This window comes from Dipodomys ordii, unplaced genomic scaffold, assembly GCF_000151885.1.
Source record: "Dipodomys ordii isolate 6190 unplaced genomic scaffold, Dord_2.0 Scaffold70, whole genome shotgun sequence".
Lineage (NCBI taxonomy): Eukaryota > Metazoa > Chordata > Mammalia > Rodentia > Heteromyidae > Dipodomys > Dipodomys ordii.
In genome coordinates, this window is record NW_012267286.1 from 4,058,408 (window position 1) to 4,085,442 (window position 27,035).

Sequence of the window (27,035 nt, forward strand, 5' to 3'; positions counted from 1 at the left end):
GGCTCAAAGACACTGGTACAGTTTATTCTGTGTAGTGAAAATAAAGTGTTTATTAGAAAGAAATAATAATTCAACATTTGAATTACCAACAGTTCATATGTCTTCTTTTCAATGGAAGCACAATTAGAATAAAATATTATACATACATGTCTACAGATACCAATACGAAAAGATATTCAAGGTAATTTATTTTTCTAGTTCTGGGGCTTAGTCTCTGGCCTGGGCTCTGCCCCTGAGCTTTTTTTGCGCAAAGCTAGCACTCTAGCACTTAAGCTGCAGCTCCACTTCTGGCTTTTTCTGAGTAGCTTATTAGACATAAGAGTCTCATGAACCTTCCTGTCTGGCTTGGCTTTGAACCATGATCTTCAGATCTCAGCTTCCTGAGTAGCTAGGATTACAGGTGTGAGCCAACAGCACCCAGCTGCAAGGTAATTCTAATTAGAAAGTTACAAAATCCTGAGCCTACTGCTTATTTCTAAACATTTCCATGCATGTCTTTCACTTTTGTTAATCATGAATCTATTTTGCAAATAAAAATAAACAATAATGTTCAAAACACGTTTATTTATGAAATCAATTGAGGTTGCATTACCTACTTCAAATAAAATATTTGGCAAAAAAACTGGTTTGCAATGTACTTGTCAAAAGTCTTATTTACAAGTTTAGGGATTCTTTTGTGTTTTAGAAAAACATTTAGCATGTTGTACTACCATAATAAAATGAGTTTCCCAAGAATCGCTCAAATATTCAGTGAAATGAAAAGGTAAAGTCTAATTTTCTTCAGTCATATTCAGAAAATCGAATGTGTTTACTTGCTTGTTGAGTTTTTGCCAGTCTAATCTTTTCAGCCTTGGTGATTAACTACAGAGAAAGAAATGAAAATGTGTTAGACACACACAAAAGTAAAACTGAACAACCAAATTATTATTACAAAGATTTCATTTTGAATGAAATTTTTGAGAAGAGGAAGAGAAGTGTAACAATTATGTTTTAGGTCAAATCAAAGGGAGAGTTGTTGAAATTATAGATTATTAAGTAAAATAGATATCAAACTTTTGAAATATCTACCTATTCCCACTTAAGCTGAACATGATTTAAAAGTCTTTCTAGTTAAAATAGTCACTCCTCAACTCTGGTAAATCTTAACCTTTCTTAGAAAGATACATGACATACTTTTATTGTTCAGTATGGACTTGGTACTAATTACTAAGTTACAAATCCAATGATCAAAAGCACTTAATTACATGGTACTTTCAAAAAGACAATATATTCCTAAGCTGTTATAAAAGTTTGTTTACAAACTGCTCATTAGAGTGGTTCTTCAATTCCAGTAAACCACAGTAGGTGACTAGAGTTTACAACAATTTATATGTTTTATAAGTAACCAGAAGAATGGTGACGCCCCAGGCCTGTAATCCCAGCACTGGAAAAATAAGAAAAAAAAATCACGAGTTGGAGAAAATTCTGGACTATATAAGATAGTGAGATCCTGTCTTTTAAAAAAAAGTACCAAACCTTTCCAAAATACTCAAACAAAACAGGAAAAATCCCAAAACAACATAAAAATACTGACAGAACTTTTCAAAGTTCCTAAGACAAAGAAATGCCACAAAGATGTACAATTATGTGTCAAACATGTTTAAACACTTAAAAAAATCATTTAAGATTTGACAGAGATCTAATATCAAAAGTAGGTATTATTTATTACACCCTTGCAACATCCATTGGATTTGGTTACTTTTTAAAAGTAAAGGGCTAGTAAAAGGGCTAGAAATCAGGGCCTTGGATGTGGAAGGCAAGCATCTTTCATTTGAACTACATTATAAGGAAAATGAAGCTGTGTGAAAACAAGCTAACACATAGTATGATTCTAGACTTCAAAATTCCTTGGTAGAAAATTAACAGCAGCTTATTTAGTTTGAGTTAATTATTAAACAAGTAGGTAAATTGTGGTCTTCTCCTTTCCTTTAACAAGCTTTGTATAATACTCTGTGTAGTATCTCCTTTTTATTTTAGTTTATGAGCTAACTAGCTTTAATTCTACAGCTTCAGCTGTTTCTACTTCACAATAAATTGTGCTATCACCAACCCTGATAGTGAAACAGGTAACTATGGAAAAGAATTCTCCAACTCAATGAAGAACAGAACTTTATACAATTTCTAAAATTAAAAAACAAATGTTCTTAATTTCCAGTATTAAATGACACTTCACACAAATTAAAGGATTAAGTTTTACTTACAAACTAACTTCCAGTTTTAGGTTCTGGATCAGTGCTTTTAATATTTAAATAATTTCAAAAAGGCTTTGAAATTAGCACCACAGAGACCTTAGTCATTAGGAAGGCAGGAGGCTTCCCTATCAACAAGTTCAGTCTCTATTCTAGAAAACACATTTAACAAAGCCCAGTAGGAAACTACCCCTGAAATAATCATAAGTTCCAATGAATGCTAGCGCAATGGATGGCTGAAGAAAAAATCCATATGTATTTTTTACTTTTGAGTAACTTTTGTAACAAGGGGGGCTGTCTCGTAGTATTTTAATAAACACTAAATTTTTATGTTAAAAAACTAAGTACAACACAAAACAAGCTGCGAATACGTAAAGTTTGACTTTCGAAGTTTTCACCAAACGTACATTTTTTAGGATTTCCTCAGGCTTTCATAAGAGTTCTAAGTTGTGATAATATTTTTATCATATACTCTACTCTGTTCTGAACACATTAGCTTGTATAAGCATATGCCAGAAAATGTTTCCAAAGAACGAACTCCATAGTTTAATAGCAAAAACATAAAGTTATTAGTATCATATTTGTTAAAAAATTGAGAGAAACTGCCTAAAGCTTATTTATGCTGACTCTCTTTTTTGGAGAATAACAATAATGCTTAACAATGCTATAGGTGCCATGTATCTCAGTCTTAACTCTCTGAATGTTATCTCTGTAGCCACCTCCTATCTTCATAAACTACATTCAAAATATATTGTGGTTTTTACATAAATACAATCGATATACAGTCATGTAAACTGCAAATGTCAAGACTAAATTTATTGTGTAAAATATTGCTGCTTTAAACAAAAACCATATAATATTAATTTAAATATTATGTATCCTTACAGAAAAAAATCTCATTTCATATATTTCATATATTTTAAAACTGAGAAACATGTAGTCCCTCTCAATCTAAAACACTGTACTTGCTAAGTTTTAGTTTTACTAAATAACTAAAGTTATTTATGATTATCTGTTACTAACTTTCAGAAGATAATTAACCTCCAGAAACAGTTTAGGATATAAAACAAAAAACTGATTACCTTCTCAGTGCCTCTTTTCTTCTCCCGAGGCTGATTAAGTTTGGCTTGTCTATCTACCAAAATCTTCTGCCAATATCTCTGTTCATGATCACCTTAAAATAAAAAAAGCAAGCTATAATCACTGAATAATGACACACACGAGAAAACACAAATGAAACCCTATTAATAGAAATAGAATAGCTGGAGAAAGACCTGAATTTGAAATAGATCAATTTTTAAAAAATATTTCTAGTAAGTTTTACCAGAAAGGACTTCAAGTTTCCAGTTATGCTTCTTTTTAATTTCAGTATGTGCATTCATTACTGCTTGAGCATCCTCAGGGGTTTTAAATCTGGCATGGCATTCTATGTCTCCTTCTAGCAAATCAACATAAACAACTTCTGAGATTGTGGCCAAGGTGTCCTGCATTGGAATTAAACAGAATACCATAAAAATCAATAATGATACTTCATAATACATCTAAAGTAATTCTAATGGGCACTGCAAGATATTACACAAACAAGTACACCATGATGCAGATTGAGTAAATATATCAAACACTTTTGAAACACAGAAATGGTCCTAAAAATAGATTTGGGTTTACAAAAAGCAGAACCTAATTCACAAGTCTAATGATTAACCTCCTTCCTTTAAACCATGTCCTTAAAATATGAATGAAGTTAGAAATATTCTATTAAGGACAACATATGTGTAGAATGGGATGGACAATCCAAAGGAACAAAGTTAAAAGAAAAGACAAGGCTGGGAACTGAAGGCTCCCTCCTATAATACCAGCTACTCAGGAGACTGAGAGCTGAAGATGACAATTCCAAAGTCCTATCTCCAGTTAACTCCTAGAAAACCAGAAGTGGCAAGGTGTCTCAAAGTGGTACAGCACTAGCTTTGAGTCCAAAAGATCAGGGACAGCACCCAGGCCCTGAGTTTAAATCCCATGACCAACAAAAAAAGACAGAGGACTTGGGGATAGGCTTATTTTTACTCACCTGTACACCACTTATGACTTAAAATATGTGTAATGACCTTTCAACTCTTTATAACTCATGAAAACTAAGTTCTATTGAACCTACCAAAATTCTAAGGTTTGTCAGTAGATCTATAGGAACACAGCACAAAACCACTTAGATTTTGATAAGATACCAATATAACTTCTAAATAAGTGGAGATCACCAATAAGGGTTAAGTTTTACCTAGGACTCCTGCTGTGAGGGCAAATTAGCTAGATTCCTGCATCCTTAATTAGTCTCTCACAGCAGGTTCCAGAGAACACTGAATGCATTTATGCAGGAATGTCACACTAATTCTTAATTCATCAATTTTCATTCATAAAGCTAAAGAAGTAGAGGGAGATTTCCAACTGGGGAAAGAATGTTTTATTTACCTGGTTTCCTTTTAGTTTTTACCTAATTTTTTAAGAAGGAACTATTTCTATTACTCTTGAATATGAATTTCTAAGTATCCAGAGATCAAGCAGTGAATGGAAATACTTCATTATAGACTAAGAAGAGTTTATGCTATGTAGTAATATACATGAGTCTCTAAAAAAAGGGTACTGCTTCACGTCTATGTACCCTAACATACTGTTTCTCAGAAAACCAGGCATGTAGTAAATGTTTGGTGAATCAATAAAAAGAAAAAACTGGAGAGCTTTATTTAGTTTATAGTACAACATCTAGAAACACAGCCAAGAAAAACCACTGGTAATAAACTGATGAATTGTGAATTATTCATTGAGTTTTATAACCACTTTTTCAGGTAGAAAAGCACAATTCAAATGATATTTACTAAATATCCATTATAATGTGAGCCTAATCTTTAGATTTAAGACCGATTTAAAACCCTATAATGACAAATTAACTTGGTAATCACAGGGGCAAGTCACAGTTACCAACACAACTTAGTTTTTGTTCCAGCAAAATATAAGCAAAATGTAACTATTAACTTCATTACTGCAGTTGCTTTCTGATTTTGCACAAAACATGTTTATTTCTCAATTTTCTAGCCTGTTCTCCTAAATTCTTTTAGGGTTGGCAAAATCCTTACTTATTAGTGATAGCGATAGGATTTTAAGGATAAAGTTTTAGATAGAGGGTATAGTGAAAAACTATCTGCACAGGTCTCAAGCCCCAAACAAGACAAACTACACAGTAGTGAAAGTTACAGAAGAGAATATAAAAGATTGGTACCTCACCTTGTGTGATCAAGTACTGTTCCTCACAGAGGAATCTAACTACATTAAAATGAATGTATTGCTTTGTTTGTATAAAAGACTGTTTAGATGTAAACTATATAACGTTTTATAGAACAGTATTTAAAATTTTTGTTTTGAGTTCTTTGGGCATTGGGGTCCAAATTCATGTTTACTGGATCTACTCTGCTAGCTCTGGATTGAATTAAAAAAAAAAATCCAAAGGCTATTTTCTAAAAAAAAATTTCTTTCAATTCCCCCAAATCTGCAATAGCTAATCAACAAACAAACAAAAATCTAAACCAACACCAAGTGAAAAACATACATTATTCTTTTTATTTTGTAATAACAATTTCTACTTTTTGTAGGTAATAAAATATAAGAACCTATTGAAAGCTAAAAAATTCCAGATAAAAATTTGTATGTTTTCTAGTTTGCTTCAAAATTAAGCAATAATTATAATTTCGGAATAACTCCAGATAAATAATGATGATTATATCTTCACAAAAATTATCTACCAAGCAATTTTCTAAAACTCCGAAAATTGATAGTGTTTCAGAAAATGTGTGGTAAATACTAGTGTGTGGTCAAGATGACTATCGCATTATTTCCCTTTGCAACTACACAGCAGGCAACCATCAGTGACAGAAAACAAGAATCCTTAAGATGCAGAGTCTTTAGAATTTGCTTCAAATTATGGAGTGGGGTTTTGGCTAGAATATAGATTCTAATTTGATCTCTTTTGTCTTCTATATTACAGTGACAATATTTTCACACCAGGAAGTTAAGAAAAGCAACGACCACCTAGGAGCTTGAAAGTATTACCCGGATTTGTTTTCTCCCAGGTAAAGGCTCGGTGCTAATGATTTTTACAATCACGCCACTAACAAATTGTGGTCCTGTGTTCTCCAGAGGGCGACACTCTTGACTGTTGGCTGTTGATTTGAAAAGGGAAAAAGACCAGGATTAAATCACTCACATTGAATAATTTAACACTTAGAAAGTACTACTACAGAATAACAAAAGATTTCTTCATAAGCGACCTGAAACAATTTATTTAAAACTTACTTAGTTTAAAAAATACGATGAGTTATTTCAGATTACTAAGATAGAAAATATCATGAAGGTAGAAAATATCATTATTCATGTTGTGAAGAGAATTTATAAAAATACACCCCCTTATCCATGAACCAAAGAACTAAAGTATTATACTTAAGACTTTTTGTTAAACATTACTACTCAAATCTGAGGATATATATAGACATTTTTTTGCAAGCTATAGGTATTTAAAATTTATCCTAAATTGAATGAACTTATCCTTGCTTGTTGTCCACCTTACTGAATGAAATTTCAGGTAAGAGCCAGGTGCTGGTTGCTCACAGTTCAAAGCCAGCCCAGGCAGGAGAGTGCATGAGACTCTTATCTCCAATTAACCTCAGAAAACCGGAAGTGACATTGTGGCTCAAAGGTGTAGAGTGCTAGCCTTGAACAAGGAGAGCGCCAGGTCCCAGGACTGACAAAAAATATTTCAGGTAAGAAACTATACTTCTATAAACTATGAACTTATTACACAATCAAATCAGTCATAAAAAGTAGGGAAAGAGTAGGAAAAAAATGTTATTTAAAAGGAGCCCTTATGATTCTTTTCTCTTTCTTTCCTCTTCCTCTTTCCCACTCCAGAGATGGAGAGCCAAACCAGAGTCCTGTCCAAACAAGGCAGGCACTATATCACTGGGTATACCTACAACTCCTAAATATATATTATAAAAATGATATCTTTACATCCATTACAATCTTACAAAATAGGTGATCTTTACCTTTTGCAATTTTCACTTCAGGCTTACTAGGTAAACTACTGTCTGTTTCCATTTCTGACTCCAATTTTATTTGAGATATTGTTTTTTTTAAAGAAGCCATGCTGGCTTTTTGTAGTGCTAAATACTCTTTTTTTAAATCCATCCATTCAATCCTGTAAGGCAAAAAATAATGTTTAGAAATAATGACAACTGGCTCAAAACAAGCATAGAGATTAATCTAAATATTATACTTTTCCAATGACTTTCAACTTTCCTCTTTAAAATATATAAATTACTTAGTTTCTAAATCTTCACTATTTTCGTTCCTAAATACATTCAGTAAACAGGCACAGGAAATTCTTTTGGTTTCAACATCGATATTAAGTGCTTCTTTTCAGAGTTTACCTTATAAAAGTAAAAATTATAAGGTAATTCCTTGGTTAATTACTAGTATTTATCAAATCATTTTGTGAGAAAATTTAAAGATTATTTGTAAAATTGCTTCCAATGTGAGACAAACATTCCTAGGGGTTTAGTTGAATCAAAAGGATTTCAGTGAAGAAAATAGCACCCCAAGGAAGCAATTTATTTATTTACATATATTTTAACATGTAGCTATTTCTCCAAACAGCTAGAGCTCCTCAAGATATAAACACAATGCATCTCTTAGCTCAGTAGGAGCATTCATTGTTAACTCTAATCAGTGCCAAAGGGAAAAAAAGAAAAAAAAGATACAAGAGTTTTGTTTTTTTAAGAGGATATCTAATGGTAATGGTTTTAGCAGTTAACATTGACATCTGTACTTAAAAAAAAAAATATGGGGTGGGGATAGGGGCAACCCAGAATCCCACCCCACCCACCAGAGTTTCCCTGAGAGCAGATACATTAAAATAACAAAAGGCTCTTGTAATGATTCTCCGAGATAAAAAGCAAAAGGAATTTGGGAGTTAAGAATAGTATAAATACAAGTGCCCCAAGTCTCTATCTTTCACCTTTGAAAAGAGAACTGCACTTTGGTAAGTATGCTCTGGAGGTAAAGGAAAAGTTTGTATGGAGATGTTTCTTTCTCTTCTGTGTGCTGGATTCCCTTCCACTTTAACATGGGTGTGCTTTCTGTGAGTTTTAAATAACAGAGTAAGTGCTTCCATGTTTTAGTAGAAGTGAATTCAACTTACTTCAGGATGAGACATCTCACCAGTGATTGACTATTAGGGAGTTCCCTTTGCTTTAACATGGGGGTACCTGCTGTGTGATTCAAAAGTAAGTGCTTCCATGTTTCAGTGGAGGTGACTCTACATTGGCACACGTTTGTGAGTTTTTCTGTTTTTTGTTTTTTTTTTGCTATGAACAGTTTTGTTCCAAGTTACAGCAAACGTGGGCTGCCCATCACTTAAACGTGGATGTACTTGCTTTGGATCTAAAAAAGTAAGTGCTTCCATGTTTTGGTGATGGTAAGTTTTCCTTTTGCGTTTTATGAAGCTTGTGTTTAGTGGAAAAGTCTTAAGGGGCCCCCTTTACTTTAACGTGGAGGCTCTTGCTGTGACATAACAAATAAGTGCTTCCATGTTTGAGTGTGGTGGTTCCTACTTAAACCTCAGGACATACCACGTTCTGGTAACTAGGCGATATGCCATCACTGTTGCTAATATGCAACTCTGTTCACTAAATTGGAATTGCACTTTAGCAATGGTGATGGAATGTTGTCAGTCATCATAATATAATACTCACTTGGAAAGTACCCTCAGTGGTATAACCTCTTCACCCATTTTATGTCTCTCCTTATGTTTTTTCTTGTGCTTTCTTTTAGTTTTCAGTAGTGAACCATCTTTAATATCTCCAGTGTCTTTTTCCTCTTCTGTAGAAAATTCTAGATCTATGAGAATCCAGTTAAAGAAAGTGATTTTTTTGTTTCAGATATAACTTAAAAATTTAACTTAAAAGTTAAATTTAATTAAAAGTTTTTAATTGTCAAACCTCTGTTTTCTTTGGAAATTTCAGAAGCTTCCGTTTTAATGCCTTTTTGAGTTATTTTCTTAATTTTTGATCTTGGCGCCAGGCATTCTGCATCTCCAGAGCTGCTTCTTTTCCTCTTCCCCGCTCTGCCTTCCGCTAGGCTTTCACCCCTATCTCTATCTCGTTTTTTCTTTTTCTTTGCAGGTTGCTTTTGGGGTTCCGGTGTCTCTGCGTCAGAGCCCTCAGATGCAGTCCTTGATCTTTTTATCTTACAGAGGGATAAGCTACTTGTGTCCATGTTTAAATCTTTGGTCTGTGTGCTGTCTTCTTTCTTTATTCTGCCTTTTTTCTTTTTCTTCTTTTTCTTCTCATCTGCAACAATATTTGTTTTTATTTTGCTTGAGCACTAAATACAAAGTAATTACTATAGTTACTGTACTCACCAGTTACTCTTAAGGCCGGAATAGGTTTATTTTTTACAGTTTTGGGAAATATGCCAGGTTTCCTCGGTGCTTCTTCTGGTGGGTTGTTAAGGAACTGCAATAAAAAAAATTTACTATAAAGCGTGACTTTTTTCTCTTTCTTTTCCCTTAGGACCCTGCACCCACCTCAATAGCTTTTGCTGCCTGCTCCTTTGTTTCAAACTCCACAAACGCAAATCCTTTTGGATCTCCAGTAGACTTATAATGTGGTATACTTATATAAACAACATTGCCACATTTCCCAAATACTCTTTCAATCCAGCTGTGATTAACATTTTTGGGAAGTAATTCCTGTAACAAATATTAATAAATTCAAAATATTGTGTCTTTAACAATGAATAAATGCTTGTCTCTTAAAACTTTCCATTAAATGTACTTGCCACATATACTGTGCGTTCATCTTCATCTTTTGGTCTTTCACCCAAAGGTTTTTTTCGCCTAATTTTGGTGCCTTCTAAATCCAGCTTTAGTCGATGGAAATATAAATTAGTTTAATGATGATAAACTTGTAGTTATAATGTATAATTAAACATACACCTTACTTACCTCCACAACAGCTGAGCCTTTTAATGCTCTGGCAATTAACTTCCCATCAGTGGTCAACTTTTTCATTTTGTTAAAGGATACCAGAAGTGATATATCAACATCTATTGAAGGAGGTTAAATTCAATAAGGTTAAATAGTTTTAGGTTTGTTCCTTGGTTACCTTAAGCCCCCAGGAAAGTTGGTCCTCTGCTTATTTCTTTCCTATTCATTACTGGCCCCTATACCTTTAATCATCCATGAAAGTCCTTATCACATTTATTTGTTTATACAACATCAATATTCGTGTGTACGTAATAAAACAAAAACTTACATCCATCTCTCGATTTTTCAATCTGCTCCCGAAGAAATCTGTCCTTATGAAGGTTTGCATCCCCAAACCAGAAGTCCACTTGCTTAGCAATGTCTGCCAGCACCTGTTTAACTCGAGAGCGTTTCTTTTTTTCGACTTCTTTTTTCTTTTCAGTACTTTCTTTTTTTTCACTTTCCATTCCTGTAGAAAGACACCCATATGTGCATTCCTGTAGAAAGACACCCATATGTAGTAACTACGAATATGGCTTTTTTTTGGGTCCAGTCGTGGGGGCTGAACTTTGGGCCTGGGCACTGTCCCTCAGCTCTTCTGCTCACAGCTAGTGCTCTACCACATGAGCCACAGTGCCACCTCCGGCTTTCTTTTTGCTTATGTGGTGCGGAGGAATCGAACCCAGGGCCTCAGGCATGCAAGGCAAGCACTCTACCACTGAGCCACCTTCCCAGCCCTAGTCATTGCTTCTTTTTCTGTCTTCTCTGTTTTGAATTGTTTTCCACAGATAGAAAAATCTATTACAATGTCAGTCCCAAACATGGGACAAAAACAATGTGGAAGTCAAGGGCATGTGTGAAATAATGATGAACACAAGATAGAAGCTAGGGAGCTAGGTCTGGGTTTCCACAAATGAGGCAGAAATTTTAACTTGATCACTATGTATCTGTTGAATAAACATATTTTAAAGTATCTGTAAAACATTAAACATTCCAAACTCTTGTCTGTGTGTGTCTGTGTATACTAGTCCTGGGACTTGAATTCAGGGCATGGGCACTGTCCCTGAGCTTGCTCAAGGTTGGTGATTTACCAGTTGGGCCACAGCTCCACTCTGGCCTCTTGCTGATTAATGGGAAATAAGATTCTCACTGACTTTCCTGCCGGGGCTGGTTTGAAATGTTGATCCTCAGATCTTAATATCTTGAGTAGCCAGTATTATAGACATGAGCCACTGGCGCCCAGCTTCAAATTCTTTTTGTATGATTGTGGGATATAAATAACATACAAATGTAGGCTATGATAATCTCTATAGCAGGCTCTCCTGCTTCCTGTAAATTATAGAAGGCAGACTATCTGTTCTACAATCCCTTTCTTTTTGAAGCCTATCATCTAAGAAATAAAATGGTGTATCTAAGCCTAGAGACTCTCTTTCATTTTTCTCCTAATAAGCATTTTTGTAACTTTGAGTAGTCAAGTGCAGAATGAGCAAGTACACCTTTGATTTAGAGGATAGATTAAACAGGTTTCATAAGATATAAAACAATTTTTCATACAATATTACACAAAATCAGGAAGTTACATGGCAATAATTTTCTTAATTCTCAAAGCTTGTATTTTCTCGAGGTATTGTATTGTCATTCCACACATTCCAAGTCAAATTCATTATCTTTCCTACCAAGATCTATTCTTTCTACAACCCTTATATTATTTAACAATGCCACATTCTTCCGAGCATTTGAAATTGCTGCTGTAGAGAACATAATTATATGTAACTACATTATTATTTATCAATTTGTCTTGACTATCCCCAACATTTTATGCCACTAAAATAAGGCAGACACAGCTTATAATCTGTTCTGAATATCATGCATTCTTCAAAGAACCCTATTTTTGTGCAACTGGCATAATCACAGATCTGATTTATACTGCTGATGTCAAATGTGCTATTCCTCAGCAATGTAATATTCCTTTACTATGATATGTAATGAAGATACTGTAAGTAAACTGGTCACCCTTGACTTTCATACATGGGCTTTAGGAAAATAAAAGTTACTATGTAACAATGCTAATTACTTTATACACATTGTTCTAAATCTCCATAATCCCACATAGCAGTTCCACTTTCTTTAAAAGGAGGCTTAAAAGTTTAAGTAATATGGCCCAAACTAGCTGGATAAGAGGGTCCTGATACGAACAACTTTCACACAAACTACTCTTCAGTAGAACCTACCATCACATTATATTTTGATTCTCGAATCCTTTTGTTTTGTTTTGCTTCATTGAGCTAGAGCCTTGCTATGTTGCCCATGCTGGCTGTGAACTTGCAACCTCTTGCTTCTTCTAGCCAAGTACTGGAATTTTTTTTTGTCAGCCATAGAGCCTCAGCCTCAAGGCCTGAGAGCTGACCTGATCTCTTTTGCTCAAGGCTAATGCTCTGCCACTTTGAGACACAGGGCTATTTCCGGTTTTCTGGTGGTTAACTGGAGATAGGTCTTATGGACTTTCCTGCCAAGGCTGGCTTTGAACCATGATCTTCAGATCTCAGCCACCTGAGTAGCTAGGCTTACAGGCTTAAGCCACCAGCGCCATGACTCAGGAATTCTCAAACAGAAGTCTAAGGAACATCCGTTGAGTTTCAAGAATTTTTGTAAACTTCATAAAACGATTAAATGATAAATTTAACAGAAAGGCCAAAACATTCTTGTACATGAAGACATGGTAATTAATGAGGTAATCAGGGAAGTGCTATAAAACAAATCAAAGGAAAATTCAAAAAGTAGATACACATGCTGGCAATCAGGAATGTTAAAATCAATGTAAGGACATTGTAGTGACAATTCCCCTGAACAAACCTAATTTCCACTTCTTTTTTCCTGCAAGTTACAGTTGTAAAATAATAGCTATAATAATAAAATAATGAAAGGCACAGATAAAGTTAGGTAGGATGTGAGGTAACTTTTTTGGCTTTCTCAAATTTTCCTTATAAAATTATACTCAGAATAGTTTGATAGGTACATGAACAGTTCTCAGAGAAACTCATCTACAACTTCTTCAGGTTAAAAAAAAAATAACTCATGTGGAAAAATAAAAGGTTGTGGTCACAGCCAAAGTGAATAGGTCTTTGCTTTTGTTTTGAATGAGCACTCTAAGCTGCATAAACCCCTGTTCAAGGCTGGAGGTAGTGGCTGAAGTCCCCCCGTCATTCTGGCTTACAGTGGGAGCTGGTGGCTAACGCTGGTAACCCTGGCTACTCAGGAGGTTGAGATCTATAGATCAGGGTTTGAACCCAGACAGGGAAGAAAAGTCTGAGACTGATTTCCAATTAACCACCCCAGAGTAATAGTGGACTGTGGACCAAGTGGTAGAGCACCAGCTTTGGGCAAAACAGCTCAGGGACAGAAACCAGGTCGAGTTCAAGCCCTGTACTGGCACCAAACAAGCCAGCAAACAAACCTTTCTATTCAATTTACGAGGCTTAGGCCACGTGGCCTACCGCCATGCCTTCCTTGTCACATCTGTTTTCCCCAAATATCTCTTAACAACGCACTTGGCACACCGTATTTAGTTCTCTTTTACAACTGAACTTTCAATTCTCTGTAAAGACTTTAACGGTTTTTGTCTGTTTGAGCCCTTCCAAGGGCTTGAAACCAGGGCAATGTCTCTGAGCTTTTGTACGAGAGGCTGGTGCTCTTCTACTTAAGCCACAGCTCCACTTCCGGCTTTTTGGTGGTTGGCCTCATGGATTTTTTTTTTCCCCTGCCTAGGCTGGCTTCGAACCTTGATCTTCAGATCTCAGCCACCAGAATAGCTAGGGTGACAGATGTGAGCCACTGGCGCCAGGCAAGGATGAGATTCTCGCATAGAAGAACGACTTAATCGTAGACTGCAAGGCGTCACACACTCATTATCCTTTGACAGTCGAAACTCAACTCCAATCTAGGGGCAGAGGGGGAGGGGACCCCGTCGGCATCCGTACTTCCGCTCAGAGGCAGCCAAACCCCGGGCGGGCCCCGAAGCTGTCCTGTCCCCGGGAGACGCGCGCCCCCACGCGCGGAAAACTGGAACCGCGCCGCCTGAGCACTTCTGCGCGTGCGCACAGAGAACCAGCCGAGTGAACGGACGGACTGGCGGGAGGGGGCGGAGCGAGCGCCACACGTAAGATGAACTGTATGAAAAAAAGGCGGCGAGGAAGATGGCACCCGATCGGAGGGACCCCACAGGCCACCTGGAACTTACTTCGTCCAATTCCCGCAAATGCAGGCTCAGAGCCTGCTTCCTCCAGCACTTTTCGTTCTCTGAGCCTTACGGTCGTGGTTATTTCGCGTCACACGAAGAGCGACACCGTTCTCTCGTTCCTCCAGCAGAAGACACGCTGGAACGCCGTGCGTCCGCCGTAGACGTCAGAGGACAGCGCCGCCTCTTGAGGGGGCGGGGTTTCGGAGAGCTCAGCGCGACGTCTGAGGGCGGGGGGAACGCCCTCCACCCCGAGGAAGAATGTGATTGGCTGTTGGAAAAAACGGCGATTCTGGCTAAGACGGCTAGGGGGCGGATTAGTAGTTGATCTTCCGGTGCGGTCCCATGTCGATGACGTCACACTCGTACGCGGGAGAAATTCGAAAATGTCCATTTTGTGCAATGGGACAGGTGAAGTGAACTATTTCTCGCGTTTGGGGGAAGTGAGGGATGAATTGGAGTGATTGAACGACTAGGAGTGAAGGGAGGGAAGAATGGGCTCCACAGGCAGCGACCCGGGACCAAGATTTGCTGTCCCTGCCGGCTCCGACGGCCTGTACTCACCCCGTCATCCTTACCGCCTCGCTCAGACCTGCGCTGCACCTCCTCCGAGTCTGAGGCCCTGGAGACCTTTGCCATGTGTTTTTAAGGCTGACAGGATCTCCACTGCCATTTTTAGTACACAAGATCTTTCCTGTGAAAACCTTTGTTGTTGTTCTGATAACGAGGCTTGAACTCAGGGCCTGGGCACTGCCCTTTGGATTTTTCCCTCCAGGCTGAAGCTGTAGCGATTGAGTCACCCTTCACTTCTGCCCCTTCCCCCCCCCCTTTTTTTGGCTGGTTAATTGGATAGAAGAGCCTTACAGACTTTTCTTCCTGTGTCCCACAGATCCCAGCCTTCTGAGTAACTTAAGATTACATGCGTGAGCCACTGGCACCGGAGTCCTATTAGAATCTTGGTAAATGACATTTAGGTTTCCTTTCGTCATTTAGACTTGATGATTCACTTATGATGTTGAATGCCAGGGTCTGAACGTTTTTGAGTTTTCAGTATTTTCTGCAGGGCCTCGTGCACACTAAGCAAGAGCTGCATTGAGCTGCAGCTGCAGTACAGGGAACTTTAGTTTTTTGAGGTAGAGTTTCACTAGGTAACCCAGTTTGGCTTTCTCCTCCCTAGGGCTGGGATTAGAGCTCGGCATTGCCATTGGGGTTTTGGGAAACAATGTTTTGTGTTTTTGTTGTTGTTGTTTGTTCGTTTTGTTTTTATCGGTTGTGGGGCTTGAACTCTGGGTCTGGACGCTGCCCCTCAGCTCTTAAGCTCAAGGCAAGTGCTCTGCAACTTGAACCACAGTGTCACTTCTGGTTTTCTGGTGGTTAGTTGGAGATGAGATTCTCACAGACTTTCCGGCCCAGTCTGGCTTTGAACCACGATCCTCAGATCTCAGCCTCCTGAATAGGATTACAGGCATGAGCCACCAGTGCCTGGCTTTTTTTTTTTCTGTGTATGTATTTGTGCATTTGTGCAGCCAACTGGGGCTTGAACTCAGGGCTTCTCAGTTACCAACCAGCTTTTTTTTTTTCCCCAGTGCTGGGGCTTGAACTCAGGACCTGGGCACTGTCCCTGAGCTTCTTTTGCTCAAGTCTAGCACTCTACCACTTGAGCCACAGTGCTACTTCTAGCTTTTTCTGTTTATGTGGTTCTAAGGAATCAAACCCAGGGCTTCATGCAAGGCAAACCATCTACCACTAAGCCACCTTCCCAGCTCTCAATCAGCTTTTTTATTCACAGCTGGTATTCTACCACTTGAGCCACATGCTTCCAGTTCACAGCCTTTTTGCTGGTTAATTAGAGATTTGTCTGTCTCAGCTGGCTCCCCAACCTCGACTTTCAAATATTAGCTAGGAGTCTAGAAGTAAGTCACTGGTGCCCTGCATCTTTAAACTTTTAATATAGACATCTAAGGGTTTTCATTCATTAAATTCTTTTATGTTCATAAACATACAGACCAAACACACCTTGCCCAAATTAACAGGAAGAATGGCAGGTATTTTACAGATAACAACTTATGAAATTTCTATTTATATAGAGCATGATATGTATGTAGATACATATTGAACATCTGGAGTCTATACCACTTTAAAAAAACTCCTTTGTAGACTGTACTTTTACCTATTAGTGGTTGATCAGCACTTGAATTGTCTGAAAGATTGCCTTAACAGAATGATGCTGGTGGATAAAGCCTTCCTATTTTGTGGTAAAATAAGAAGGGAGGAGTTGGAGATGTAGTTCAAAGGTAGGGGGCTTGCCTAGCGTGCTCATGGCTCTGGGTTTGAGCCTTAGCCCTGCCAGAAGGGAAAGGAAAGGGTACTCCATAAAAGGAAAAATTTTAACTCAAAGGTGCCATCTTGTGGTGGGTATGGCCATTCAGGAAAAAAAAATTGAATTGATACATGTTCTGTTGCTTGGAAAAGTGTTTGCAGACTGTTAATTAACTCACTATTTTATTTAGTTTTCTATATATTTGGTAACTTCTTTTTCTTTTATCACCGTGTGGTATCACTCTGTGTCTTGGGTCACAAATAATTTGATCGAGCCTCTGTTTTCCTTGGTCATTAGAGAATATTTGGACAATGATTCCAGTTTCCAGTCAAGAGTTTAGTTTAGGGACTGGGAAGGTGGTTCAGTGGTAGAGTGCTTGTCTTGCATGCATGAGGCCCTGGGTTTGATTCCTCAGCACCACATGAGCAGAAAAAGCCAGAAGTGGCGCTGTGGCTCAAGCCTTTAGCTTCAGCTCTAGCTTTGAGCTGAAGAGCTGAGGATAGCACCCTGGCCCAGAGTTCAGGCCCCACAGCTGACAAAAAAAGTTTAGTCCCTTGAGACATTTAAAATTTGTTCTTTTTTAGTCTATTGAGACATTAAAGAATTTTTTTAAAGTCAGAATTGCACAATTCTCTGCCTTTTTAACTTTAGGTGAACAACTACTGATTATTTTCTGGACTTGACTGGCTTATATCTTCAGAAGAAACTATGGAAAGCCACGAATTTATTGTAAGTCTTAATAATTTTCACATTTTTTTCACTTTCTTTTCTCTTTTCCTTTATTCCTTTCTTTCACCAATGTATTTCTACTATGGCCAGATTTATCCAAACAAAAAGAACAAGCAGTATATTCAGTAAAATTTGAATGATAAGTGTGTATCACTGTGCTTGGCTTTTTAAAGAAAAGTAATTAATTTTTTTGTAAATCCCCAATAACAGCCAAAGAAAACATGGAAAAGAGTGACATTGCTATTAATTTTTTTTTCAAGTTTCTTTCACATTTGGTGTAGAAGTCAGTTGGATTCTCACATCTGCTTCTCCATCCAGTTTGTGATCCAGTCTGGCACAATTACACATGTATAATCCTGGGAAACTCTATTCTTCACTTGAAGAAATGAGAACAGAAAGGCCAAAACATGAAAGTAGTTTTAAGCTCATAGATGCATGTACAGGTTATTGAGACCTTTAGGAGTCTGGACTGCAGTTTAAAAACTAACTGTAGGGCTGGGAAGGTGGCTCAGTGGTAGAGCACTTGCCTTGCATGCTCAAGGTCCTGGGTTTGATTCCTCAGCACCACATAAGAAAAAAGCCGGAAGTGGCGCTGTGGCTCAAGTGGTAGAGTGCTAGTCTTGAGCTGAAGAGCTGAGGGACAGTGCCCAGGCCCAGAGTTCAGGCCCCATGACCAGACTTCCTTCTTTCTAGTCCTTCCTTCTTTCTTTCCTTTCTCTCCTTCCTTCCTCTCCTTCCTTCCTTAAAAAAAAAAAAAAACTAACTGTATGAATCATAAGTTCTCAGTAAACCAATTTTTTTTCTTCCAATGGTTGACTTATAGGAATAAGATTATATTTTGATGCTCAAAATTTTATTTTTAATGTCTTCCTTATATTTTCCTGTCCCTGTGTTTTGTTTTGTTTTTAAAATTACTATCCAGTTAGCTGGCTTTCTTCCTTTTTCTTTCCTTTTTTTTTTTTTTTGTGGGAGGTGGTGGTTGGTGCTGGGAATTGAACTCAGGGTTTCATACAAGCCAAGAACACATTCTACCATTGAGCTTCACTCCAAGCCTCTTTTATTTATATTCTTGTTATTGTCATAATATCTGTGCTTTTATTTTATTTATTTATTTTCTTTTATTTTTTTTTGGTCAGGTCGTGGGGTCTGAACTCTGGGCCTGGGTGCTGTCCCTTAGCTCTTCAGCTCAAGGCTAGCACTCTACCACTTGAGCCACAGTGCCACTCCTGGCTTTTTTCTTTTTGCTTATGTGGTGCTGAGGAATCAAACCCAGGGCCTCATGCATGCAAGGCAAGTGCTCTACCACTGAGCCACCTTCCCAGCCATAGTGTGCTTTTCTTTTGCAGCCAGGCATCAGTGGCTCACACCTGTAATTTTAGCTACTCAATTGGCTGAGATCTGAGGATCACAGTTTGAAGCCAATCCAGACAGAAAAGTACATGAGACTTTTATCTACAATAAACTACTCAGAAAAAGCTGTGGCTTCAATGATAGAGTGCCAGCCTTGAATACAAAGAGACTCAGGGACAGTGCTGAGGTCACAAGTTCAAGCCCCAGGACTGGTAAAAAGAAAAAACATGTCTTACCTGATATTTGTGGCTCATAACTACAACCCTAGCTACTCAAGAGGTTGATATCTGAGGATCAGAGTTCAAAGCCAGCCTGGAGGAAAGTGTTTGAAACTCTTATCTCCAATTAACCCTCAAAAAGCTGGAAGTGGAGTTGTAGCTCAAGTAGTAGAGCTCCAACTATCAGTGATAAAGTTAACGGACAGTGCTCATGTTCCCTGAGTTCAAGCCTAGTTCTGGCATGCACGTGCATCCATACACACACAGATACACACAAGTGTCTTAAATATTTCCTATTTGTAGGAGGGTATATTAAAAGTTACATTGAATGTATTTAAATAGAAACTTACTTTGCTTTTGTACTTTTGGAAATAAGGTCCTATATACTCATCAGAAGACAAAGAAGTCAAAAGTGTGGCAAGATGGCATTCTGAAGGTCACTCACTTAGGAAACAAAGTAAGTGCAAAGCCACCAGTTACAGAATCTAAGAGCTAGGACCTTGTCTTTGATTTCCTTTTAAGAAAACTCTAGATAAAATGTTGGCTATGGTTACATTAATGTGATATGAAAATAAACATTATTAAATTTGTATTGATTAAAAACATTGTTGAGTGCATTGTCATGCATAATGCTTTTTTTCCCCCCTGCCAGTAAAAAAAGCTTTATTTTTATTTGTCTTAAGGCTTGGGAAAGGCAACAGGGTGACTGGTTAAGAAGTTGCTTAGGGGTTGGGAATGTGGCTTAGTGGTAGAATGCTTGCCTAGCATGCATTAAGCCCTGAGTTTGATTCCTCAGTACCACATAAACAGAAAAAGCTGGAAGTGGTGCTGTGGCTCATGTGGTAGAGTACTAGCCTTAAGCAAAAAGAAACATTAGGGACAGTGTACAGGCCCTGAGTTCAAACCCCAGGAATAGCAAAAAAAAAAAAAAAATCAAATAAAAAAAACACCGCTTTTGGGGCTGGGAAGATAACTCAGTGGTAGAGTGCTTGTCTTGCTTGCATGCATGCAGCCCTGGGTTTGATTCCTCAGCACTACATAAGCAGAAAAATGTGGAAGTGGCTCTGTGGCTCAAGTGGTAGAGCGCTAGCCTTGAGCTGAAGAGCTGAGAGACGGTGCCCAGCCAGAGTTCAGGTCCCAGAACTGACCAAAAAAAAAAAAAAAGAAGTTGCTCAGGGGCTGAAGGGAGAGGCTCAGGTTGAAACCCTGAAGGCAAGCATTGCAGAATGCCCCTCAAAGGCTGGTGTCCAATTCCTTGAATGTATCAACACTCTACCTATGAGAAGAATTCTTGGGTCATATGGTAACTTTATGTTTAACGTTGTTTAGAGTGCTGAACTTTTCAAGAGTGATGAAAAATCCAATAGTAAAGGAGCTAATAGAGAAAATGCATTGAGAAATGACTCAGACACAGAGGAAAGCTGTGTCACCTTCGCTTTTCTCCTCTAACCCTCACATTCAACAAGATTTCATCATACCTACCCCCAGTGCTAATTCCTCATTTCAAGTACTGGTCATTCTCAGTGCTCACCCAAAACATGCTGCTAAAGTATCTCTGGATTAGTATTGTGCCTTTTGGCCCCCTCTACTGCATTCTAATTCTGTGTCTTCTCATTTCCATTCTAGGGTCTTGCTAGTGGAAATTAAGTTCTTGAGTCTTGTATGTGTATATCTACACTTTCTTACTAAGTGATACACAGTAAATATTTGAAAAAGATGTACTTTCAGATGCAAGTCAAACAAAATGGATAATTCTTATATTGCATGATTTACTTGAGTAACAATTTTGTGTGTGTGTGTGTGTGTATGTGACAGTGCTAAGGCTTGACCTCAGACCTAATGATTTTGCTTAGCTTTTTTACTCAAAGTTGGAACTTTACCATTTGAGCTGTGCCTTCATTTCTAGCTTTTTGCTGGCTAGAGGTAAGCATTTTTTGGATTTGTCTTCCTAGGCTGGTTTCAGTCTGTAGTTCTCCCATCTAGCCTTCTGCATATCTAGGATTACAGGTGTGCAATTCCAGTTCCTGGCGTATATAATAATTTTTGGCTTGCTGAAAAAAATGCATTATATACTGGTTCTTTTTTCTAACATTTATTTTGTTTTAACACAGGCAACTTTATATGATGATAAAGGAACATGTTTGGAAACTCTATTTCTTAAGTGCTTTGAGGTATTTTATTGTTTACCTTATTTTTGTTATAATTAAAACATTTTCTTAAAGATTGCTTTGTGAATAGAAATAGTATAATCATGATACCAATGCTAACAATTATAGCTGATGTTTGTATTTTTTTAATAAAGTTTTTATATATCATTTAATCTTGTTGGGAATGATGGTTTTTTTTTTTTTTAGATTGGGAGTACAGCACAAGTATAACTTGCCTACATTCATAAGATTATGGTAGTAGCGCTGAAATTTGAACCCAGGATGTGAATTCTAGGTCTACTTTTATTGCATGAAGATTTTGTTGTTGTTGTTACTCTATTTTCTGTATTTTTCCCTTATTGGAAAAAAAGGAAAGGAAGGGAATTAAAGACATTATTTTATAAGAATGGAGTATTATAGTTGGTTCCTCTGGGTTTATTTCCTAGCTAGCTAACCCAACTTCTCTGTGATTGGGTACACAAACACTTTCTATTTCACCCAACTTCTCTGTGTCTATTCTTCAATTATAGACTCTAAGGTTGGTTATTTGGTTAAAATAGCTAAATGTAAAGTGTGTGGAAGTTTAGTGCGTTTATTTTTATTTTTTGCATTGATTGTAAATGTGTTAAAATCCATATTACTATCACTATGGACTTTTGGCCATGGTATGTAATTAACTTTGAAATTTGTATGCCATTAATAGTAGTTACACTTTTATATTTATGAAAAGAGGGTATAAGAAGAAGGGAACCATCTTAGTAGATGTGTAATTGGTTAGAGCTGCTTTTTCATCTTAATTTTACTAGTAAAAGATCAATCTGATAGATTTTGTGTATTTTCAAATTAGGTTGATAGTCTTGATAGTCTTATTTTTATGCTGCAATCAGAAGTGGTAGCAAATGCTATATAGTCATTAAACTGCTTTTTTTGGAATATGGTTATTCAAGCAACTTACATAATTTATCATATTTAATAGTGGTAATTATAAATACATTTTTGATTCACATATGTTTATAAAGAAGACATAATTTACAATTTTTTTTTTTTTTTTTGGTGCTAGACCTGGGCTTTGAACTCAGGGCCTGGGTGCTGTCCCTGAACTTTTTTGCTCAAGGCTAGAGCTCTATCACTTGAGCCATAGCTCTACTTCTGGCTTTGTGGGTACCTAATTGGAGATAAGAATCTCATGGACTTTCCTGTCCGTGCTGGCTTTGAACCATGATCCTCAGATCTCAGCTTTCTGAGTAGGTAGGATTATAGGCATGAACCACTGGCACCTAGCTACTTGATCTTTTTTAAAATACATGGACTTACATAGATCCTAAGTAAATTCCTTGAGTAGGAACATTTATTTTTGCTTGTCTTTATTCCCTTAGCATGTGACAAAGGGCCTCCTAAAGAACTATAATATGTATTTATGAATGAACAAACTAGAGAAATTTGTTATTGTATTTTATTGTCACTTTTTTGCTTGTTTGCTAATTAGTGCATAATAAGAAGTAAGGATTTAGTAACTCATTCCTTCATTTAACAAGTATTTATTATACTTTTATTTATCTTCTTATTTATTTATTATTTCATAACAAGTATTTATTATCCTTTAAAATTTAGGTGAAACCAGGAGATGACTTGGAAAGTGATCGATACTTAATCACAGTTGAGGAGGTTAAAATTGCTGGGAGTAGAGCAGTTAAACAGGATATCATTGAAACAACAGAGCCCAATTTAAGGAAGGTATCTTCTGGCCGCTCTCTTGGATGTCAACCTGCTGGGTTAAAAAGGAAATTCACTGTAAGTGCAAAATGATATATCAATGTATATTTATAAAATCATTTCAAAATATTTTTTAAGGTGCTCTTTCATTAAAATGTTACTTCATAGTTTATTTTGGTGGCAAGGTAATAAATAGTAGTTAGAAAAATTCCCTAGGACTGGGAATGTGGCTTAGTGGTAGAGTGCTTGCTTAGCATGCATGAAGCCATGGGTTTAATTCCTCAGTGCCACATAAACAGAAAAAGCTGGAAGTGGTGCTGTAGCTCAAGTTGTAGAGTGCTAGCCTTGAGCAAAAGAAGCTCAGGGACAGTGCCCAGGTCCTGACTTCAAACCCCAAGACTGGCCAAAAGAAAAAGGAAAAATTCTATTATTTCCTTGCCTTAGGCAAAGCTTATTATTTTTAGTCAATTGATTTTGTGTTTTCTTTGTAGTTGGTAATATCACAATTATTTTACTGTTTTTAGGGTTATCAAAGACCACATCAAGTTCCAAAGAAAGTGGTTGTTACAGAAAATGCTTCATCAGCTGAAACATTGGAGACTGAGAAACCCCATCTTCCTTTTTTTCCTCCATTCTCAAGCACACTTCCTTTGTTTTCTACTGTTGGCAAAAGAGATCTAAATAATATGCCAACAGTCCCTGAGAATGTGGTCCCTTATAAGAACATAGAAAGAAATGACACACCTTGTTCTTCAGTTGTCTCTACTTCATCCTTCAATAGTGACCCAAAACTGCTAAGTGAAGAAAGTTACTTTTGCTCTTCTATCAATTCTCAAAGTAAACATTCAGACTCTCTACTGACCAATGAGCCCATAAGTAGAAATAGTTTAGTATCTCACTGTGAAGTTTCACAAACCATCAGAAGCAAAGCACAGATATTAGCTCTTCTGAAGTCCAAATCAAACCTAAATTTTGAGATTACAAGACATTTTTCTCAGGTAGAACCACAAAGAAGTTCTGAAAAAAATCCTACTACATCAAAGCACTTAGTTCAACAGGAAGAGTATGCTCAGACAAAAGGCACAGAAAAGCTACGTGAAGAGCAACCATCAGAAAATCATAGCAGATATAAAAGCCGGTGGGCCATATATCTACCCTCACAGAGTTGTACTGTAGATGAGAATGATAGAGAAGGGGAGCCTGAGTCCCAGGAAGATGATATAAATTTGAAAAACTTTTTGGCACAAAAGACACTCGAAGCGTGCCCTGAAAAAGGAAAAAAGTATCATGAAGACAACAACAACCAATTCTGGAATCAAGAAGAAAAATTAGAATCTCTTTCGTTCTGTGAAAGCAGCAGCTTACCGGTTAGTTGTAACAGTACAGAAAATGATGATTTATTATTGGCATCCAGTAATCAAAAAAGTAGTGAAATCTCTCTTAATCATAATGGAGTATGCATAGAAGAACCAGTTTGCATTAGAGAAAAGGTAGTCTATACACATGGACTGATAGAACAAGACTATAAGCCAGTGTCACCGTTGCCAAAATCAGAACATATACAAGGTGAACCTCTTCTACATAACAACAACTCTAGTCTCTCTGATGGTAATGCAGGCATGTCTTCTGAATGTCATACTGAGAATGAAAGTCTGAATGCTGTTTGTGAACTTTCACAACCATCTATAGAGGTAACTTTTAATCTAAGCAATTTTGAGATCAGTGACACCGATGAGGAATCACTGGAAAGCAACGAACATTCCCAGGATTCAGAGCAAGGGGAAAAAGAAATTTTGGTTAATGATGGCAATTCATGTGTTCAAAAGAGTTCTGAGGATATAAACTGTCAAAAAATTGGTAATGAACCTTTACCACTCTTAACAGCTATTGGTGGCAAACTTATGGAAATATTGCCCAGAAAAGAGCCTCTGTTATCAGAGTTTTGTGATAGAATTTGTGTGGGTTTTGACACTGGAGCTTGTAAAGATGTAAACACTGGAAAAGCGATAGAGGAACAGGATAGGGACACATTAAGCAATTTTGACTTGTCTTTAGAATGGGATGTTGTTGATGAGCATGCGAATAGCAATGAAGGTGCTGAAAAATCTATCCAAAAAATTAGAAGTAACTATGATTGTGTTTCACCTTTGAGTAAGTCTGAAGGTTTAAAAAGGAGCTTTCATATGCCTCACTTTGCAGACACAGTCACTAATCAGACTCCTAAAAACAATTATGTGTTTTCAGAAGATGCTCACTCTCAGTCTTCTATTTTGGAAAGTAACTTAGACAAAAATGAACATGAGGTTTTAACACCAATCTCTAACACTGATGATAATATCCAACTATTAAATACCAGTAAGGATCACTCTGAATATATTACCTTTGATAAATCAAAAACTCAAGGCTTCAATTCTTTAGTTTGCCCTCTGAGAAAAAACCATCCCATTTCTGAAGAAACTGAGGCATGTATTCTGGAGCCTGAAGATTTGGAAAGAATTACAAGTTCACCCCAGGACTGTATTGCAGTTGAAACCACAAGGAAAAGCACACATTCCTGGAGTAACTCTAGAGATTGTTCAGAACTTCCTAGGGTAGTAAATAACTTTTCTCTCTTAAAATCACTATCTGAACATAGTACAGCCTTAGAAAGCTTAGAAATATTTCAAAAGAAAGACTCTGCCTTTCAACAACAAGGAATTGAGCAAACATATGAGCCAGATAGCAGTCCTAAAGGTTAGAATGCCATGTCTTTTGGAGTGTTCTCTTTGTAGCTCAAAGGATAATAGATACTTACTCTGACAGTTCTATTAAAAACTTAGGTAGCCATGTGGAGGGTGGTGGCTCATGCCTGTCAGTTTAGCAGCATGAACAGAAGGATCACAATTCAAGGCCAGCCCTGGAAGAAAAGTCTGTGAGACTTATCTCCAAATTAACCACTAGAAAGGTGGAAGCAGAGGTGTGGCTCAAGTGCTAGAGTGCCCTTAAGTTAAAAATCCAACCAAGAGCTCAAGTCCCTGAGTTCAAGCACCAGTACCAGCGCAAAAAAAAAGATATACAACCTTTTTGTTATTTTAGAACAAATAGAGATTCTTAGATTATTGAATGTGCATTTTTTATTTTTATTATTTTCTGTTTATTGATTTATTTACTTATTTATATTTTGTAGTGCTAGAGATGAAATCCAGGGTCTTATGTGTACTATGCAAGCACTGTGCTTCTAACCATAGTACTTACTGGGGAAAACATCCTACTTTTAAATGCTGACCTGGCCAGGTGTAATAACTAGTCTTTGCCGTCTTTTCCGTTCTGGCTTGCCAACTTTTTTGTCTCCTACTCTGCTTTGTTCTGTCTTTTACATGAATACTTTTATCGATGGTACTAATGAGTGTTTTCTTTAGGTCTTCACTTCTTATAAGAGGCCTTCCTGATTACCCTATGGAAAAGTATTCAAATTGCATTACTCTTCTTAGTGACAACTTTTTTTTTGGGGGGGGGTCCGGTCGTGGGGCCTGAACTCTGGGCCTGAGCACTGTCCCTCAGCTTTTCAGCTCAAGGCTAGCGCTCTACCACTTGAGCCACATCACCACTTTTGGCTTTTTTCTTTTTGCTTATGTGGTGCTGAGGAATCGAACCCAGGGCCCAGGCATGCAAGGCAAGCTCTCTACCACTGAGCCACCTTCCCAGTCCCAGTGAAACCCTTTTGTATTAGAATCTGATTTAATTATCTTCTATGCCCTCCTTTTCAAGAGATTTTGTTTTATTGCTGTTTCCTCAGTGTTGGCATGCTGTGCTTACAAAATAACTTATGAGAGTGTTTTCCCTAAGTCATGGATTTAAGATGGCCTCAGAAATAGCCTTAGGAGCTTTTTTTCTTCTTTTTCTTTTCTGTGGTTGCACACAGCAACAACATGGTTTATTTCAGCTCCTTTGTTCATAAAAATTGGTCATTATTTGATTTTTAGCATTTTTACTGTAGGTTGATTTGTTGTTGGCCTAGTATTATTTATATTAATTTTTTTTTTTTTTTTTTT

At 37.2% G+C, this 27,035-nt stretch overlaps 2 protein-coding genes across 2 annotated transcripts in view; one reads left to right on the forward strand and one right to left on the reverse strand.

The window, feature by feature from the left end:
* Window positions 1–544: 544 nt before the first annotated feature.
* Window positions 545–14,695, reverse strand: Larp7 (La ribonucleoprotein domain family, member 7). The gene is made up of 13 exons (XM_013023833.1): window positions 14,531–14,695; window positions 10,583–10,762; window positions 10,273–10,373; window positions 10,107–10,190; window positions 9,853–10,017; window positions 9,688–9,781; window positions 9,266–9,616; window positions 9,020–9,164; window positions 7,313–7,464; window positions 6,321–6,430; window positions 3,553–3,712; window positions 3,311–3,402; window positions 545–861 (listed from the first exon to the last, which is right to left on the reverse strand). The coding sequence occupies exons 2-13, from the start codon at window positions 10,758–10,760 to the stop codon at window positions 781–783; spliced, it is 1,713 nt and encodes a 570-aa protein (XP_012879287.1). The 5' UTR covers window positions 10,761–10,762; window positions 14,531–14,695; the 3' UTR covers window positions 545–780.
* Window positions 14,696–14,876: 181 nt separating this feature from the next.
* The window catches only part of Zgrf1 (zinc finger, GRF-type containing 1), a 60,300-nt gene continuing 48,141 nt past the window's right edge, over window positions 14,877–27,035 (forward strand). Inside the window, exons 1-6 of the mRNA XM_013023851.1 lie at window positions 14,877–14,938; window positions 17,499–17,576; window positions 19,521–19,601; window positions 21,256–21,315; window positions 22,903–23,082; window positions 23,529–25,281. Of these exons, the coding sequence (XP_012879305.1) occupies window positions 17,556–17,576; window positions 19,521–19,601; window positions 21,256–21,315; window positions 22,903–23,082; window positions 23,529–25,281 (2,095 nt within the window). The 5' untranslated portion in view covers window positions 14,877–14,938; window positions 17,499–17,555. The remainder of the gene's footprint in view (window positions 14,939–17,498; window positions 17,577–19,520; window positions 19,602–21,255; window positions 21,316–22,902; window positions 23,083–23,528; window positions 25,282–27,035) is intronic.